Source organism: Peromyscus leucopus, chromosome 2, assembly GCF_004664715.2.
Source record: "Peromyscus leucopus breed LL Stock chromosome 2, UCI_PerLeu_2.1, whole genome shotgun sequence".
Lineage (NCBI taxonomy): Eukaryota > Metazoa > Chordata > Mammalia > Rodentia > Cricetidae > Peromyscus > Peromyscus leucopus.
The window spans coordinates 115,181,577-115,197,249 of record NC_051064.1 but is presented as its reverse complement, the minus strand read 5'-3'; the positions used below and the strand labels follow the sequence as shown (position 1 = coordinate 115,197,249).

At 39.1% G+C, this 15,673-nt stretch overlaps 1 protein-coding gene across 2 annotated transcripts in view; it reads right to left on the bottom strand.

Moving 5' to 3' along the window:
- LOC114707377 (selection and upkeep of intraepithelial T-cells protein 2-like) overlaps positions 1-5,361 on the bottom strand; it is a 59,490-nt gene extending 54,129 nt beyond the window's left edge. For both annotated transcript variants that reach the window (XM_037202819.1, XM_037202820.1), the window contains exons 1-3: positions 5,206-5,361; positions 3,011-3,058; positions 1,987-2,047 (exon numbers count right to left, since the gene is read on the bottom strand). In XM_037202819.1, coding sequence (XP_037058714.1) covers positions 1,987-2,047; positions 3,011-3,025 — 76 coding nt within the window. In that variant the 5' untranslated portion in view covers positions 3,026-3,058; positions 5,206-5,361. The remainder of the gene's footprint in view (positions 1-1,986; positions 2,048-3,010; positions 3,059-5,205) is intronic.
- Between the last annotated feature and the right edge of the window lie 10,312 nt (positions 5,362-15,673).

The following is a 15,673-nucleotide window of genomic DNA, read 5'->3' as shown; positions in this document are numbered from 1 at the left end:
ATTTAGACAAAGATTTTTACCAACTACACATTTGATAGAGGGCTAATATCTAAAATATATAAAAAATTTAAAATCTAGACATCACGAAAACACATAACCCAATTGAAAATGGAGTACAGATCCAAACAAAAAATTCTCCAAGAGGAAACTCAAATGGCTGTGAAACACTTAAAGAAATGTTCAACACCCTTTGCCAGGGAAAAGCAAATCAAAACCACTTTCAGATTTCACCTTATGCCCTTCAATTATATTTGTCAATAAAAACAAGGAAGAAATCTCATACTGGTGAGGATGTGACATAAAAGGCACAAATGTCTACTGATAATGGGAGTTCAAAATTGTATGGTCATGAAAGAAATCACTGTGGTAGTTTCTCTGGAAGCTGAGAATAGCTCTACCTAATGATCTAACTATTCTACTCTTGAGCATATACCCAAAGGATGCTTTTTCCTAATTCAGAGACACTTGCTCAATCATGTTAATTGCAGCTCTATTTGTAATATTCAGAAATTGGAAACAACCTATATGTTCTTTCTTTCTTTCTTTCTTTTTCTTTCTTTCTTTCTTTCTTTCTTTCTTTCTTTCTTTCTTTCTTTCTTTCTTTCTTTCTTTCTTTCTTCCTTCCTTCCTTCCTTCCTTCCTTCCTTCCTTCCTTCCTTTCTTTTTCTTTTTTGGCTTTTTGAGACAGGGTTTCTCTGTGTAGCTTTGTGCCTTTTCTGGAACTCATTTTGGAGACCAAGCTCTCCTCGAACTCACAGAGATCCACCTGCCTCTCCCTCCCGAGTGCTGGGATTAAAGGTGTGAGCCAACACTGCCTGGCCCTATATGTTTTTCAATGAATGAATGGATAAAGAAAATGTTGTACATCTATAGGATGGAATATTATTACTCAGCTATTAAAAAGATGAAATGAAATTCACAGGTAAATGAATGGAGCTACAAAAAAAAAAAAAGAGAGAGAGATTCAGAGTGAGGTAATCCAGACCCAGAAAGACAAGCATGGTATGTATTCACTTTTCTGTAGATGCTACCTTTTACATCTTCAATACGAAAGCTACAATCATATACCCATATACCCACAGAGGTTAGGTATAGAGTAAGGGGTTAGAAAAGGGATGGACCTCCTTGAAAGGGAAAAATAATTTATGTAGCTATGTATGGACAGGGCATATAATGGGAGGATCAAAAAGAGAAGGAAAGTGAAGAGGGGGCTCGGCGGCAGCTAAAACTAAGGCTGATTTGAAGGGTCACATGGAAACCAAATACAGTAGTAGGATACTAAAATTGCTTCATACATATATGAAGGTAATCCACATAAAATCACCAAGTAATGGGGGAGACAAAGCCACAACTGAATATTTCTCATTACCAAATGACGCTTCCAGTGCCAGGAATGAGTCTAATCAGTACGGAAACCAAGTAAATGTGCATCCTTGAGAATTTATCACTGGACAATGAGTTTTTGATACAATATTCTACAACTTACATATCATTTGTTTTCTAAGTCTGTTCTTTTAGATGTTTTCAAGTAACCTGTATTCATTTGTGCTTTGCATAGATGTCCCTACAAAGTCAAAAATCTCATTATCCTAGCCCATTTTACCTTCCCTCATCTTTTCTCTCTATTGTATTCTTGACTCAGACGGATTTTAATGTGTATCTACAGCCTATACCTACTCCTCAGTGTAAAAGTGATATGCAAGTCCTATGCATTCAGTACAAATACTGAGTTCTCAAAGCAAGTGCTCTATCTCTTTCATTGTGCTTTCTTCCTGGAAGCTGAAACAAACCCAAGGAAAGACTATTTGCTGATTAGACAAAATTATTTGCTCCTCTAAGCTGGATACTCTTGTGACTGTCCTCACATCATTGCTACATTCAGACTTTAGGGACAACGATTTCAATACCCTGTCCTTTGTACTGTACCTTGATTTTGGGGGCATACTGGACATTGCTAAGAATCATAAAGGAAAGTGAGAGTCATACCTGAACTCAGTACTACCACCTGAAGAAGGTACAAGAAGTACTTCAAAAGCTCCCATGACACCTATGATGAGACACAAGTTATTGACCAGTGAAAACACAAGCAACTAGTTGCAGAAATCAAATTCATCCATACTTTTCTACAAAACTGGCTTCTAAGCAGAGTTATCATTAGGCCTCAATTTCCATCAATGAATAACTTTATTACACTCATTTGCCTCATGAAATTTATCAACCTGATATTTGTATTTGCTAAATCTGGCAATTCTAGTTTTAGGAACATTCCATGTAATGACTAGATTCAGATGTTTCTTCCACATTAGAGAATTACATTCTCTCAGGTCTGATATTTGTCTTCTGATTGTAGAAACTTTATTATGTCACTTTTCTCTCCAGACAAGGTTATAAAACTGCCAAACAGCCAAGTTTCAAAGGTCTTGTAGTGCAAGTGTCTGTCACATTCAGTTGTATTTAATTACATGTAAAGTTATGAAACAGATTTATCCTTACAATTATGAAAATAATTATGTTGATATTTTAGTAGATGAAATGACTTTCTTTCTTGTACTTATTATTATGAATTTTATTCTTATGGAGAACTCAAAATGAGAGACTTATTTATGGGACCTCATGACTAGTAAAGAGTTTAAAGTGCAAAAGAAATTGTCATATTAAAATGAGAATTTTTATCAGATACTTAGTATTTTGGCCTTTGATCCAGCAGTCAAATGTGATAGATTTTTTTATTTCTATCATACACACATCAGGCTGCATACTAGGATTATAGAGAAATGAGAAATTGAGTGTAGAGTTAAAATAACTCTAACCTATACCTTCATCTGATAGGTTCTTTATTTTAAGAATATCAAAATGTTTATAATATATCCTTCTTGAATTTTGAATGAACAAAATAAAATGTTTTCATGTATATATATATATATCATATATCAAATAAGTTTTACAATCTTTTTATAAAATTATTTCATTTTTTGTGTGTGTTATCTTCATATATGTATGGACCACTTACATTCCTGTTTCCCATGGAAGTCAGAAGAGGTTGTTGGATCTCCTGGAACTGGAGAAAAACACAGTTGTGAATTGTCATATGGATGGCAGAACTAAACCAGGGTCCTCTCAGGAGCAAAAAGTACTTTTAATTATTCAGTCATATTTCCATCCCTTTTCTTTTCTATTTTATACATAACGCATGTCATTATGCCATTTTCATACATGTATATACTTTGTATTCACCTCCATTGCCCTCTCTTATGCCCTCATATTCCTGATAATATTATTCTTTCCAACTACTTTCCCTTATACTTTCATGTGTTTTTAATTTGTTTGAAAATAATTTGAGTTTAATTAGGATATTTTATAGGACCATGGTAAAGATTTGTTTACAGGAACATGAATCACCAGTGGCTACACCACTGAAAAAGTTTATCTTCCCCTCCTCAGAAACTATTAAATTCCTATAAAGCCTCAAAGTAGGATGGGGTCTTGTGAATTTCTCCTGTTTCCACAATGACAAATAGTAAGTAGCACTAACCCTGTGCAAGTACTGTGCAGGTAATTTACAGTTGCTGTGAATTAAAATGTTTCCAAGGGAAATTTAATGTTTTATTTAGAAAGCACAATTTTAATTTCCTTTAACATTTGCTAATTGAAATGTGATAACTGTACATTTCATGTGCTGCAATATATTTCAATATGTAAACTATTTAAGTTAGAAACTATTGCTGATCTCTTCCAGTTCTTTTAAAAACATACTGTAAATTGTTTTTATTTAGTTATTTAGTTATTTTGATTTTCAAGACAGAGTTCCTCTTTGTAGCCCTCACTGTTCTGGAACTTGCTCTATAAACTAGGCTTATTCGAACCCATATATCTGCCTGCCTCTGCTTACCAAATCCTAGGATTAAAGGCTTGTGTCACCAGGAGCAAATTGTTTTAAACCAGAGTTTTCCTACTAAGACTATTTCTCCTAGTGATTGTGTTTTCAAACATTTTTAAAAGAATAAATATCCCTTACACCTCCATTTCCTTACCCTTTCCAGATTTGAATGACAATGATTCTACTCTCTACAGTGAAATCAACTTTTAAAAACTGTGTTTATTTGAAATAGAGTTATAGTACTTCCTTCTCCTCTTCCTCCCTCCAGCTGCTCTCACATGACCATGCTCAAGCCAACAATCTCTATTTCTTTATCATTGTTATACCCACACACACACATATGAATACATGTATGTATGTATATATGTATTCATATGTGTGTATAACATTATTATATTGTAATATCTAATAACCATATTACTGTAACAACATCAACAATTAAGAAAATGTATATATTTATGCATATGTGTATGTGAAATTTGTATATATGCAAAATATATAACAACACAGCATGTTGGGTTATTTTTTTTCTGTGTGTATATTGTTTTGTCTGTATATAGTTTCAAGTCTGACCACTCTGTATTGAACAATCAATAAGGGGGCTTCTCCCTGGGGTAGGCTAATTCTCCTTCTCCCAGGAATAATTAGTTATCTGTAGTTTCTTCTCTAGGTGTGGGATTCCTGGAAAATTATCCCCTTCTATATTAATATGTCCATTAACTCACTTGTTCCAGTCCTGTTTATGTAGCTACTTCTAGGAAATCAACTTTTAAATTTCCATGTATGACTGAGAACATGAAATATTTGTCTTTTTATCCTAGCCTATTTAGAAATTGAGTTGTTAAAGATACATTGTAAAAACTCAACAGGGTCATCTCACATATTCTATCCCTTTCTGACTTTGTTTATTACAATTAGATATAATAGAGACATTATTCTGGTTGAGAAGAATATGGGATGGGCACAGATGTCATTTTTATTTGGCTGAGAAATAAGAGCCATAGAAATATGTTTTCTTTAGCCCTAATCAAACCACACTCCACAAACTGATCTCAGTATCCACTAAGATTTAATGTTACAGAGTAATATTCAACTGATTCATAAAGAAAATATGGGAGTTTTTTTTTCCCCAGAAGGCACTAACTCCTCATTCTTCTGAATCCCAAGATTTACTAATCCTTAAATATACTTCTGTCTAAGTCTTTGGAATGTGTTTCTAGAGGAACAGTATTCCTCCCAGCAGGCACAAGGATGAAGAAAAAATAGAAGAGAAATTATCTGTGAAGACAGAACCATATTCCAAAAGCTTACTAAATTCCCTTACTTACCTGAGACTGATGATCCAAAGTTAGCTCTCTGTTGTCCCTATGAAAGCATCAGTTGACTCGTGTGAGTTTTTGGTAATGCTCCAGCAGTTTTACTGAAGCTACCAAGCATGCCAGAGTTAGATGGAGATCGAGTAAATCAGATACCAACGCCTCTCTCCTAACCTGAAAGTCTGGCCTCCATGATTCTGCAAGTCTGATACTTAGGTATCTTTTCAGGGGAGTTCCTATGGGACCGGTTTATCAAGTATGAATGAAACCTTCGTTTAGCTCAGTGACTGCATCTGGTATTACTCAGGTACTAGCAAGATTCACCTTACCTAGGGAAGAAGTAAAACAAAACCTGATCCATACCTGTCATATACTGAGTGCCAAAGGAAAAGCTATGGTGAATGTATTTTGAATGCTGGACCTATACATAGTAAGGAGAGGGTGTTGTAGAAGCACAAGTAAATGGCTTTAAGTTCAGATGTAGCATTCCATGAAGCCTCATTCAGTTAACAAGAAATAACAATAACCTTGAAGCAAAACGACAGTTAGTCCAATTAAACAAAGGAACCCAGTAGTTTTCCAGGTTGACAGAGCAACTCTTGAAGTCACGAAAGAGAGTAGTCAATTCAAAATACTCCCAGTAATTTGCAGTGGCTGCTGGGAGAAAGAATTGTGAGGAACAATGAGAGATGACCTTCAGAGAGAAATAAGGGAGGTTATGAAACTTTAGGAAACATATATGATATCTATTTAAGTGTATGTGTGTATATGTACAGTCAAATCTTTTAATATATAGGTGCATGTATTAATGTTTAGCATAGATAACAAACATATATAGACTAGCTATGAATATGAATGCATATAGAAACTTATGTACATATATTTGTAAAATATTGCAGATATTGATACATGTATGCACACATACAAATAAAAGTATATTTCAGTGAATGTGTAAATCTATCTCCACAAATATGTCATATAAGTATGTGTGCATTTATCATGCATGTGTAAGTGACAATAAATGTACACATCTAAATTTAAAATTTATATATTTAAAGTATATATATATATATATATACATATATATATATATATATATATACTCATTTAGCTCTTTAAGATTTTTGTACATAGTTTTGATCATATTCATGCCCGTTTCTTCCCAGATCCATTGCCCTTCCCTTCCCAATCAACTTTGTGTTATTTATTTAAAAAATAAACAACATTTTTATTGCTGTGATAAAACACCAGGACCAAAAGCAACATGGGGGAAGGAGAGTTTATTTCAGTTACAATTCAGGTCACACTCCAGTAATGATGGAAACAAAAGCAGGAACTCAGTGCAGGAACCCATAGGCAGGAACTAAAGCAGAAGCCTGGGAAGGAAAATTGCTTCCTGGCTTGATCCTTATGACTTTTCACCTGGATTTCTTACTGCATGCTCAGAGTTGGCACCACCCAGAGTGTTCTAGATTCTCTCACATCAATAATTAATCAAGACAGTACTGCACAATCATGCCTACAGATCAATCTTATGAATGCATTTTTCTCAGCTAGGATTCCCTCTTCCCTGATATGCCTTGGTTAGTGTTAAGTTTGCAAGATCTAACTAATACACCCATCAAGACCAATTTGTGCTGTTCAAGTATTTTTGTAAGAACAGTCTTCCACCAAAGTATGGTTGGCTTACTGGGGGCTACACTGTTAGAGTAGACTCCCTCTCCCTCTCTTAGCAGTATCAGTTGTCATCAACTCCTCAAGTATGGGGGACAATTTCATACCGAACTTCTTTCTCAATGCTGGGATTTGGTCTGGCTTGAGGTTGCATACATTTTCCACTTGCTGTTGTGACCACTGTGAGTTCATGTGTGCAATTGTCCTGCTGTGTCCAGAAGACACTATTTCCTTGTGTTAATATAATATCTTTGGTTCTTGTACTCCTCCATTTCTTCAATAATGATCTCCTGCTTTGAGAGGAGGGTGAAATATTTAGATATCTCATTTAAGGCGGAGCATTCCTCAATCTCTTATTCTCTCACCTTCATGAGTTGAGGATCTCTGTGTTAATCACTATCTATTGCAAATAGAAACTTCTACCTGAGGGTTAAGACAAGCACTGATTTATGGTTATAGATGTACATCATCAAGAGTCAGTTTGGCACTGTGGCATTTATCAGGATAACAGCAGTAGGTTCTCTTCTAGGGAACGAGGCCTATCCAGCTGAAAGTCCTAACCCAGTAACGGTGCCATTTATGGTATTCCATCAAACTGGAAAATCGAAAATAAATGGATGAATAGGAGGGGGCAGTAGAGGGGAAGGGATGGGGGATGGGAACGAGAGAGTTTGAGATGGCTGAGTAGGGAGAGGGATGGCAAGGGGAGCAATGAAAGAGATATCTTGACAGAATGAGTCATTATGGAGTTAGGGAGAAACTTGGTGCTAGGGAGTCCCCAGGGACCCACAAGGATGTCCCCAGCTAAGAATCCTGGCAGTGGTGGAGAGGGTGCCTGAACTAGCCGTCCCCATAGTCAGATTGCTAACTACCCTAATTATCATCATAGAACCTACATTCAATGACTGATAGAAGCAGATACAGAGACTCATAGCCAAGCACTTGGCCAAGCTCCTGGACTTCAGTTGAATAGAGGGAGGAGGGATTATAGGAGCAAGGGGGGACAAGATCATGATGGGGAAAATTACAGAGACAGCTGACCCGAGCTAGTGGGTGTTCACAGACTCGAGACTGACAGCTGGGGAGCCCGCATGGGACCTAACTAGGCCCTCTGAATGTGGATGACAGTTGTGTGGCTTGATCTCTTTGTGGTGCCCCAGCAACGCAACCAAGACTTATCCCAGGTGCATGAACTGGCTTTTTAGAGCCCATTCCATATGGTGGAATGCCCCAACTTTATATGCCAGTCTGTGCTGACTACCCAAGGGAGGCCTAACCCTTCTGAGGACTAGAGAGGTGGTGAGATAGGGGACTGGGGGGGTAGGAAGAGAGGGGAAACAATGGTTGGTATGTAAAATGAAAAAAATTCTTAAATAAAAAAGTGTGCTAATCCACAAAAAAAGAGTTAAAGCAAGCTAGAATAAATAACCCAAACAGCTAATTAAATAAATAGAAATGGTTTAGTTTCTAGATACATATGACCTACCAATGTTACATCAAAAGGAATAAATAATTTAAAATGATTTATAGCCACCAACAAGATAGAAGATGCCCAAATTAAATATGTACACACACACACACACACACACACACACACACACACACACACACACACACACAAAACCTGGGGCCAGAAGGACTGAGCACAGAATTCTACCAGAGTTTCATAGAACTGACTGACATCAATAACCTCTAATTATTGTATAAAATAGGAAAGAGAACTTCATAATTCTTCTATGAAGCCATTATTGCCTTAATACCTAAATGAAACAAACATCCAAACAAAACAGAGAATTATAGATCAATCTCCTTCATGAACATTGACAAAAATTATCAATGAAGTATCTGTACTCTGAAGTCAAGAACACATAAAAAGATGGTCTACCATGAACAGGTCTGCTTTATTCCAGAAATGCTGGGTAGGTTCAATATTTATAAATTTTTAAATATAACCAACATATACATAGACTAAATCAATAGAAACCAAATTATCATCCCATTAGATGCAGAAAAAAAAACTTGAACAAAATGAAAAGACTCTCCTGGGGATTGAGGTCAACCTGGTAGATTCAGTTCAGGCAGGTCCAGTCCCCTCCTCCAGGCTGAGCTAAGTGTCCCTGCATAAGCCCCAGGTTCCAAACAGCCAGCTCATGCACTGAGGACAGGTCCTGGTCCCAGTGCCTGGATGCCTCCCAAACAGTTCAAGCTAATCAACTGTCTCACTTATCCAGAGGGCCTGATCCAGTTGGGAGCTCCTCAGCTATTGGTTCATAGTTCATGTGTTTCCATTCGTTTGGCTATTTGTCCCTGTGCTTTTTCCAATCTTGGTCTCAACAATTCTCGCTCATACAAACCTTCCTCTTTCTCGCCAATTGGACTCCTAGAGCTCCACCTGGGGCCTGGCCGTGTATCACTGCATCCGGTTCCCTCAATCATTGGATGAGATTTCTAGCATTACAATTAGGGTATTTGGCCATCCTAACAGCAGAGTAGGTCAGTTCGTGCTTTCTCTTACCCATTGCCAGTAGTCTATTTTGGAGGTATCCTTGTGATTTCTGTAGACCTCTCTAGTACTTTGCTTCTTCGTATTCTCATGTGGTCTTCATTTATCATGGTCTCTTATTTCTTGTTCTCCCTCTCTGTTCTTGATCCAGCTGGGATCTCCCGCTCCCCTAAGCTCTCTTTCCCTTGACCCTTGCCCTTCATTACCCCCACTCACGTCCAGGTTGTTCATGTATATCTCATCCATTTCTCTGTCATTGGGCAATCCCTATATCTTTCTTAGGGTCCTGTTTTCTAGGTAGCCTCCCTGGAGTTGTGAGTAGCAGTCTAGTCATCTTTGTTTTACATCTAGTATCCTCCTATGAGTGAGTACATACCATGTTTGTCTTTCTGAGTCTGGGTTACCTCACTCAGGATAATTTTTTCTAGATCCATCCATTTGCCTGCAAACGTCATGATGTCATTGTTTTTCTCTGCCGAGTAGTATTCCATTGTGTATATGTACCACATTTTATTTATCCATTCTTCAGTTGAAGGGCACCTAGGTTGTTTCTAGGTTCTGGCTATTACAAACAATGCTGATATGAACATAGCTGAGCAAGTGCTCTTGTGGTATGATTGAGCATTCCTTGGGTATATGCCCAAGAATGGTATAGCTGGGTCTTGGGAGAGATTGAGTCCCAATTTTCTGAGAAAGCACCATATTGATTTCCAAAGTGGTTGTACAAGCTTGCATTCCCACCAGCAGTGGAGGAGAGTTTCCCTAGCTCCAAATCCTCTCCAACATAAGCTGTCTTCAGTGTTTTTGATCTTACCCATTCTGACAGGTATAAGGTGGTATCTCAGAGTCATTTTGATTTGCATTTCCCTGATGATTAGGGATGTTGAGCAATTCCTTAAATGTCTTTCAGCCATTTGAGTTTCCTCTGTTGAGAATTTTCTGATTAGTTCTATAGCCCATTTCTTAATTGGACTGTTGGCCATTTTGATGTCTAATTTCTTGAGTTCATTATATATTCTGGATATCAGCCGTCTCTCGGATGTGGGGTTGGTGAAGACCTTTTTCCATTCTGTAGGCTGTTGGTTTGCCTTGTTGACCATATCCTTTGCTCTACAAAAGCTTCTCAGTTTCAAGAGGTCCCATTGATTGATTGTTTCTCTCAGTGTCTGTGCTACTGGTGTTATATTTAGGAAGTGATCTCCTATGCCAATGCGTTCAAGACTACTTCCTACTTTCTCTTCTATCAGTGGTGCAATCAGTTAGTGCGCGATACTTATATGATGTTTTTTGAGATGAGGAACATTAGTTTAGCACATTCAGCACAAACTAGCTAAATGTATTAAGGGCCCATGGTCAGCTAAGTTTCTATATTATTCATTACAACTAACACATAAAAATTGCCAATTACATCAGACAAGGGCAGAGGTTATGTTGTTTGACTCTTTATTTTTTGAAAAGTTTTTGGCATAATATAAAAAGGTTGTTTGATCTCTCCTGGATTCACACTTACGTTTTGATTGGAGGGGTGGTTTTAATCTTTCTCCTTTTTAAGTGTCTCCTACAGCACATCTGGCAACAATGGGCAGCCACTAAGATGACTCTAGACTCTACAGGTGTTAATGGCTCTTAGACATCCAACTCATAGGCCTCCACAGGAGGTTATGCATGTCTGGCTTTCTGAAAATCAAAAGGTTCCTGCCTGATCTTCCCTACCAGGGGTGATTTCTCAGGGATGGACACTCTTCAAGGGCTGATAGTCAACAATGGGTAACAGCTTGTTTGGCAAGCCAACCAAAGACAGGCATAGTCCAGTTGCTGAACCACCCACAGGCAGGGTCAACAAGGCTGGAGCAATGAACTCCTGCTCCTGCTGAGTACCCACATAATAAAATAAAAGGGTGGGTAATATGTAGTAGGACAGGCCAATAGCATCAAGGAAATTGGCTCAAACCAGTTTCCAAGGCATGTACATAACATACTTTCTTATGAGCTAACCTGGAGTCTACCTGAGGGCCTAGCAAAAGGCTCTGTCTAGAGTTACTGATTGTGCAGAGTCTGCCTGAGGGCCTAGCAACACTCACTGCCCAGACTTCCAGATCATGCCTAGCTAATGAGGGATGACCATGCAATGTCACCAGATCAGGACACAGCCAGGGTGAGGAGAGGAGGTTATATAAGGCTTTTCTCATTACTGAATAAACAAGTCTGTGTCATTGACACTGTGCCTTCTCTCCCCCTCCTCTGAGGGAGCTGTTAAGACCTAGTAATAATTTGATTTGGCAAAATTAGAGAAAATACTCTTCATGAGTTTAAAGTTTTATACTTAATTTGCCTTCTTTTTCTTTTATTTATTTAAAAAATTCTCTTTCCTTTACAGACCAACCTCTGTTCCACTTCCTTCCCCTTCTCCTGCTTCCCACCACCTACCCCTATCTCTCTCTATTCCCTCCCAATAGAGGGTAAGAGCTCCTTTGAGTAGTCAACACAGGCTAGCATACCAAGTTACAGCTGGACCTAGCCCCTTCTCCTCACATCAAGGCTGAATAAGGCATTGTACCATAGGGAATGGGTTCTAAAAAGCCAGTTTGTGTACCTGGGATAAATCCTGGTCCCATTGCCAGCAGACCCACAAACAAATCAAGCCACACAATTGTCCACATTGTGTGGGCCTAGTTTGGTTCCATGCAGGCTCCCCAGCTGTCAGTCCAGATTCTATGAGCTCCCACTAGATTGGGTCATCTATGTGGTTTTTCCCATCATGATTCTGATACCTCTGCTCTTATAATTCTTCCTCTCTCTCTTCAGCTGATTTCCAGAGTTTTTATACAAGATTGCATTCCCACCAGCAGTGGAGGAGTGCTCCCCTTTCTTCATATTCTCTCCAACATAACCTGTCATCTGTGTTTTTATCTTAGCCATTCTGACAGGCATAAGGTGATATCTCTAAGTTGCTTTGATTTGCATTTCCCTGATGGCTAAGGATGTTGAACAATTCCTTATATGTCTTTTGGCTACTTGAGATTTTTTCTGTTGAGAATTCTCTGTTTAGTTTTGTAGCCCATTTTTAATTGGGTTATTTGATATTTTGCTGTCTAGTTTCCTGAGTTCTTTATATATTTTGGAAATCGGTCCCCTATCAGATGTGGGGTTGCTAAAGATCTTTTCCCATTCTGTAGGCTGCCTTTTGTCTTAATTTGCTTTCTATCATATCTAAGAAAAACTATAAGCTTAACTCTTTAATCTTTAAGTCCAACAAAGATCCCAGAAAGATGGAATTTTACCTAGTGACTGGGACATCAGGCTTCCTGAACAGTCATTCAAAATTCCTCTGTAACATTGGGGCATCCAACTCTGGCCTACAGGCCTAGTGTATTTGATAGACTTTCCTGTGAAGGAGGGAATTTGCAAGGACTATCCTATCTTGTCTTGGCAAAGTTCAGCAGTAGCCTTTCTTGTATCCTGCTGGTCCAGTTTGGACAGTGTTGAAGTACAAGTGCCTTGTTGGGCTGGCCCTGCCCCTAACTGGCCTGGGGATAATGGACCCCATCATACCCCGCTATCACAGGAAAGCTAGTCCTGCCCTTCACCATGGGCATGGAAGATCCAGCTCCACCCCTTGCCCAGTGGCTCAGACTTACCAACTCAGCAGCTACTCAGGTACACATATAGGCTTTAAGCAGGCACACCCCAACATCTACCCCATCTATGACCTGCTAGAGTGCATGAAGAGACTGGTCCTGTTAGAGCCATGGCAACATGGTGTACATGACTCAGGGCAACAGTGGGATGTCTGGGAAGTTTCCATGGTGGTCCAGTGTTGATGGTATGCAGGAGATCAGAGGCCTTGAACCTGACCAAAAACACATTCTACAATGAACATTTGCAAGGAAGGCTGTTTGGACAAAAGGATATATTGCATGATACACAGCAGCTTCAAATGCCAGAAAGATGAATGGAGAGGCAAAGATGGAGGAGTAAAGTGGTTTGGGGGTTTGTTGTTTTCTTTATCTTTGTTCTGTTTTGTTTGTTTGTTTTTATTTTTATATTTTTTATTTATTTAACATCCTGGCTACAGTTTCCCCGTTCTCCTGTCCTCCTAGTCCCCAAACTTCTTTCCCTCCATTTCTGTTCAGAAAACGACAGGTCTCCGATGAATATCAACAAAGCATGGCATGTCAGGTTGAGGTAAGACTAAGCACCTCTCCATGTATTAAGGCAGGGCAAGGTTCCCCAATAATAAAAGAGTCAGAGACAGCCCCGATCACACTGTTAGGGGTCCCACAAGAAGACTAAGCTATACAACTGTAACATATATAGAGAGGGCCTAGGTTAGTCCTGTGCAGGCTCCTGGTTGTCAGTTCAGTCTCTGTGAGATCCTATGAGCCCAAGTTAGTTGATTCTGTGGATTTCTTGTTGTGTCCTTGACTCCTCTGGCTCCTACAATCCTTTCATCCTGTCTTCAGGACTCCCCAAGTTCAGCTGAATGTTTGGCTGTGGGTCTACATTTGTTTCCATCAGTTGCTGGATGAAGCCTCTCTGATGACAACTGGGCTAGGTACCAGTCTATGAGTATAGCAGGATATCATTAAGCATCATTATATTGACATTTTTTTCTATACTCATGTTTGGTTTTATCCTAGGTCTCTGGGTTATCCAGCCTGTGGGTCCTGATGCTCCAGGAAATGTAAGGGGTGGGCTTGCTCTTCTAGCATGGGTTTTAGGCTATGCTAGTCATTTGGTTGGACATTCTCTCAATCTCTAGGTCACGCTTATCCCAGCGTATCCCATAGATAGGATAGACTGTAGGTCAAATGTTATGTGGCTGGGTTGGTTTTCCACTCCATCCACTTGAAGTCTTATCTGGTCACAGGAGATGGCCAGTTCCTGTTATGTATCTGCTCTTGCTAGGAGTCTTAGCTAAGGTCATCCTTGTAGATTCCTGGGAGATTCCCTTGTGCTTGACTTTTGGGTTCCCAGGGAATGCCTGTTGGTGTTGGGTGCTGGAATACTGGGATGAGTAGGGTAAGGAAGATTGGAGAAAGCCTATTTCATCTACTGAAGTTGGGGCCTGAGAGGAGAGGGTGGTTGTAGTAGTTAATTTGCTACAGAGTGAGATTGAGACTAGGGGATTAGATTTGGAGGAGTAGAGGGAAAAGTGAAGATCCATAGTTATCCTACCTGCTTCTCTGACCTGAGTGGAATGTCTTCTAGAGTTGGGAGCTGGGATAATGGGATGAGTTTGAGAAAAGGAAATCTGGAATGGAAGGTCTATGTGATTCACTAGAGATGGGGATGGGAGGAGGGTGATGTGTCACAGGTGGTCTGCTACAGATCTGGGGATGAGAGAGGGGGAATAAATTTGGAGAAGGAAGAGGTGAAGATTGGCATTTTATCTACCTACTTCCTTGGCCAGAGTGGCCTGGATGCCAAGGGAATAAAAATATCTATTGTCAATAAAATAATTGTCTTGTGAGTGAACAAAGATACCACACTGGGATAGAAAATCATTTTCTGTTTCATCCCAGGAACTAAGAAATTTGCAATTCTTGGGGAGGATTTAAATTGCATTGGAATATAAAGCTACTCAAACAACCCCAAGTCCCTGTTCCTGGGTCTGCTGCCTACCACTGTAGCACAGAGAATTAGGAGCTGGCCTTCCTTAAATGAGTTCTGAATCTTGGCTTGCCAAGCAATGAGTGGAAAAAGAAAAACACAAGGCATACAGTAAAACAGTGGAAGTCTATCTTTCTGAAAAAAAATTACTATAGAAATAGCTCTCAGAAAAGGACTGTTTCTGTCTTGCTTGGTAACAGGTTCTTTAGCCAGGATGTCCCTTTTATCTTTTCCATTTCTGTCTCTCTCTCTTGAATACAAACATAAATAGCCTGGATGATAGTCACTTTTGTCAGGACTTCTCATCTCAAATACTGATGGAATTAGATTTGGCATGGCTATTACTGGATCTTCACATATTTTTGTCTTTTGTCTAATCATTCAACCAACACTGACTGAGCCATCGAGTACAGAGGTAAACAGTTTGACAAAATTGACCAGTTATAAGAAATGAGTTGGAAAATCGGCTTGTGTATATTAAGAATGCCTTTAATCCCAGCTCTTGGGAGGCAGTGGCAGGCGGATCTCTGTGAGTTCGAGGCCAGCCTGTTCTCCAAAGTGAGTTCCAGGAAAGGTGCAAAGCTGTACAGAGAAACCCCGTCTTGAACAACCAAAAAAAAAAAAAAAGATATGACAAGTTTGTGTATTTGGAAATACAGAGATGATTAAGGTACCTATGACAAAAGAACT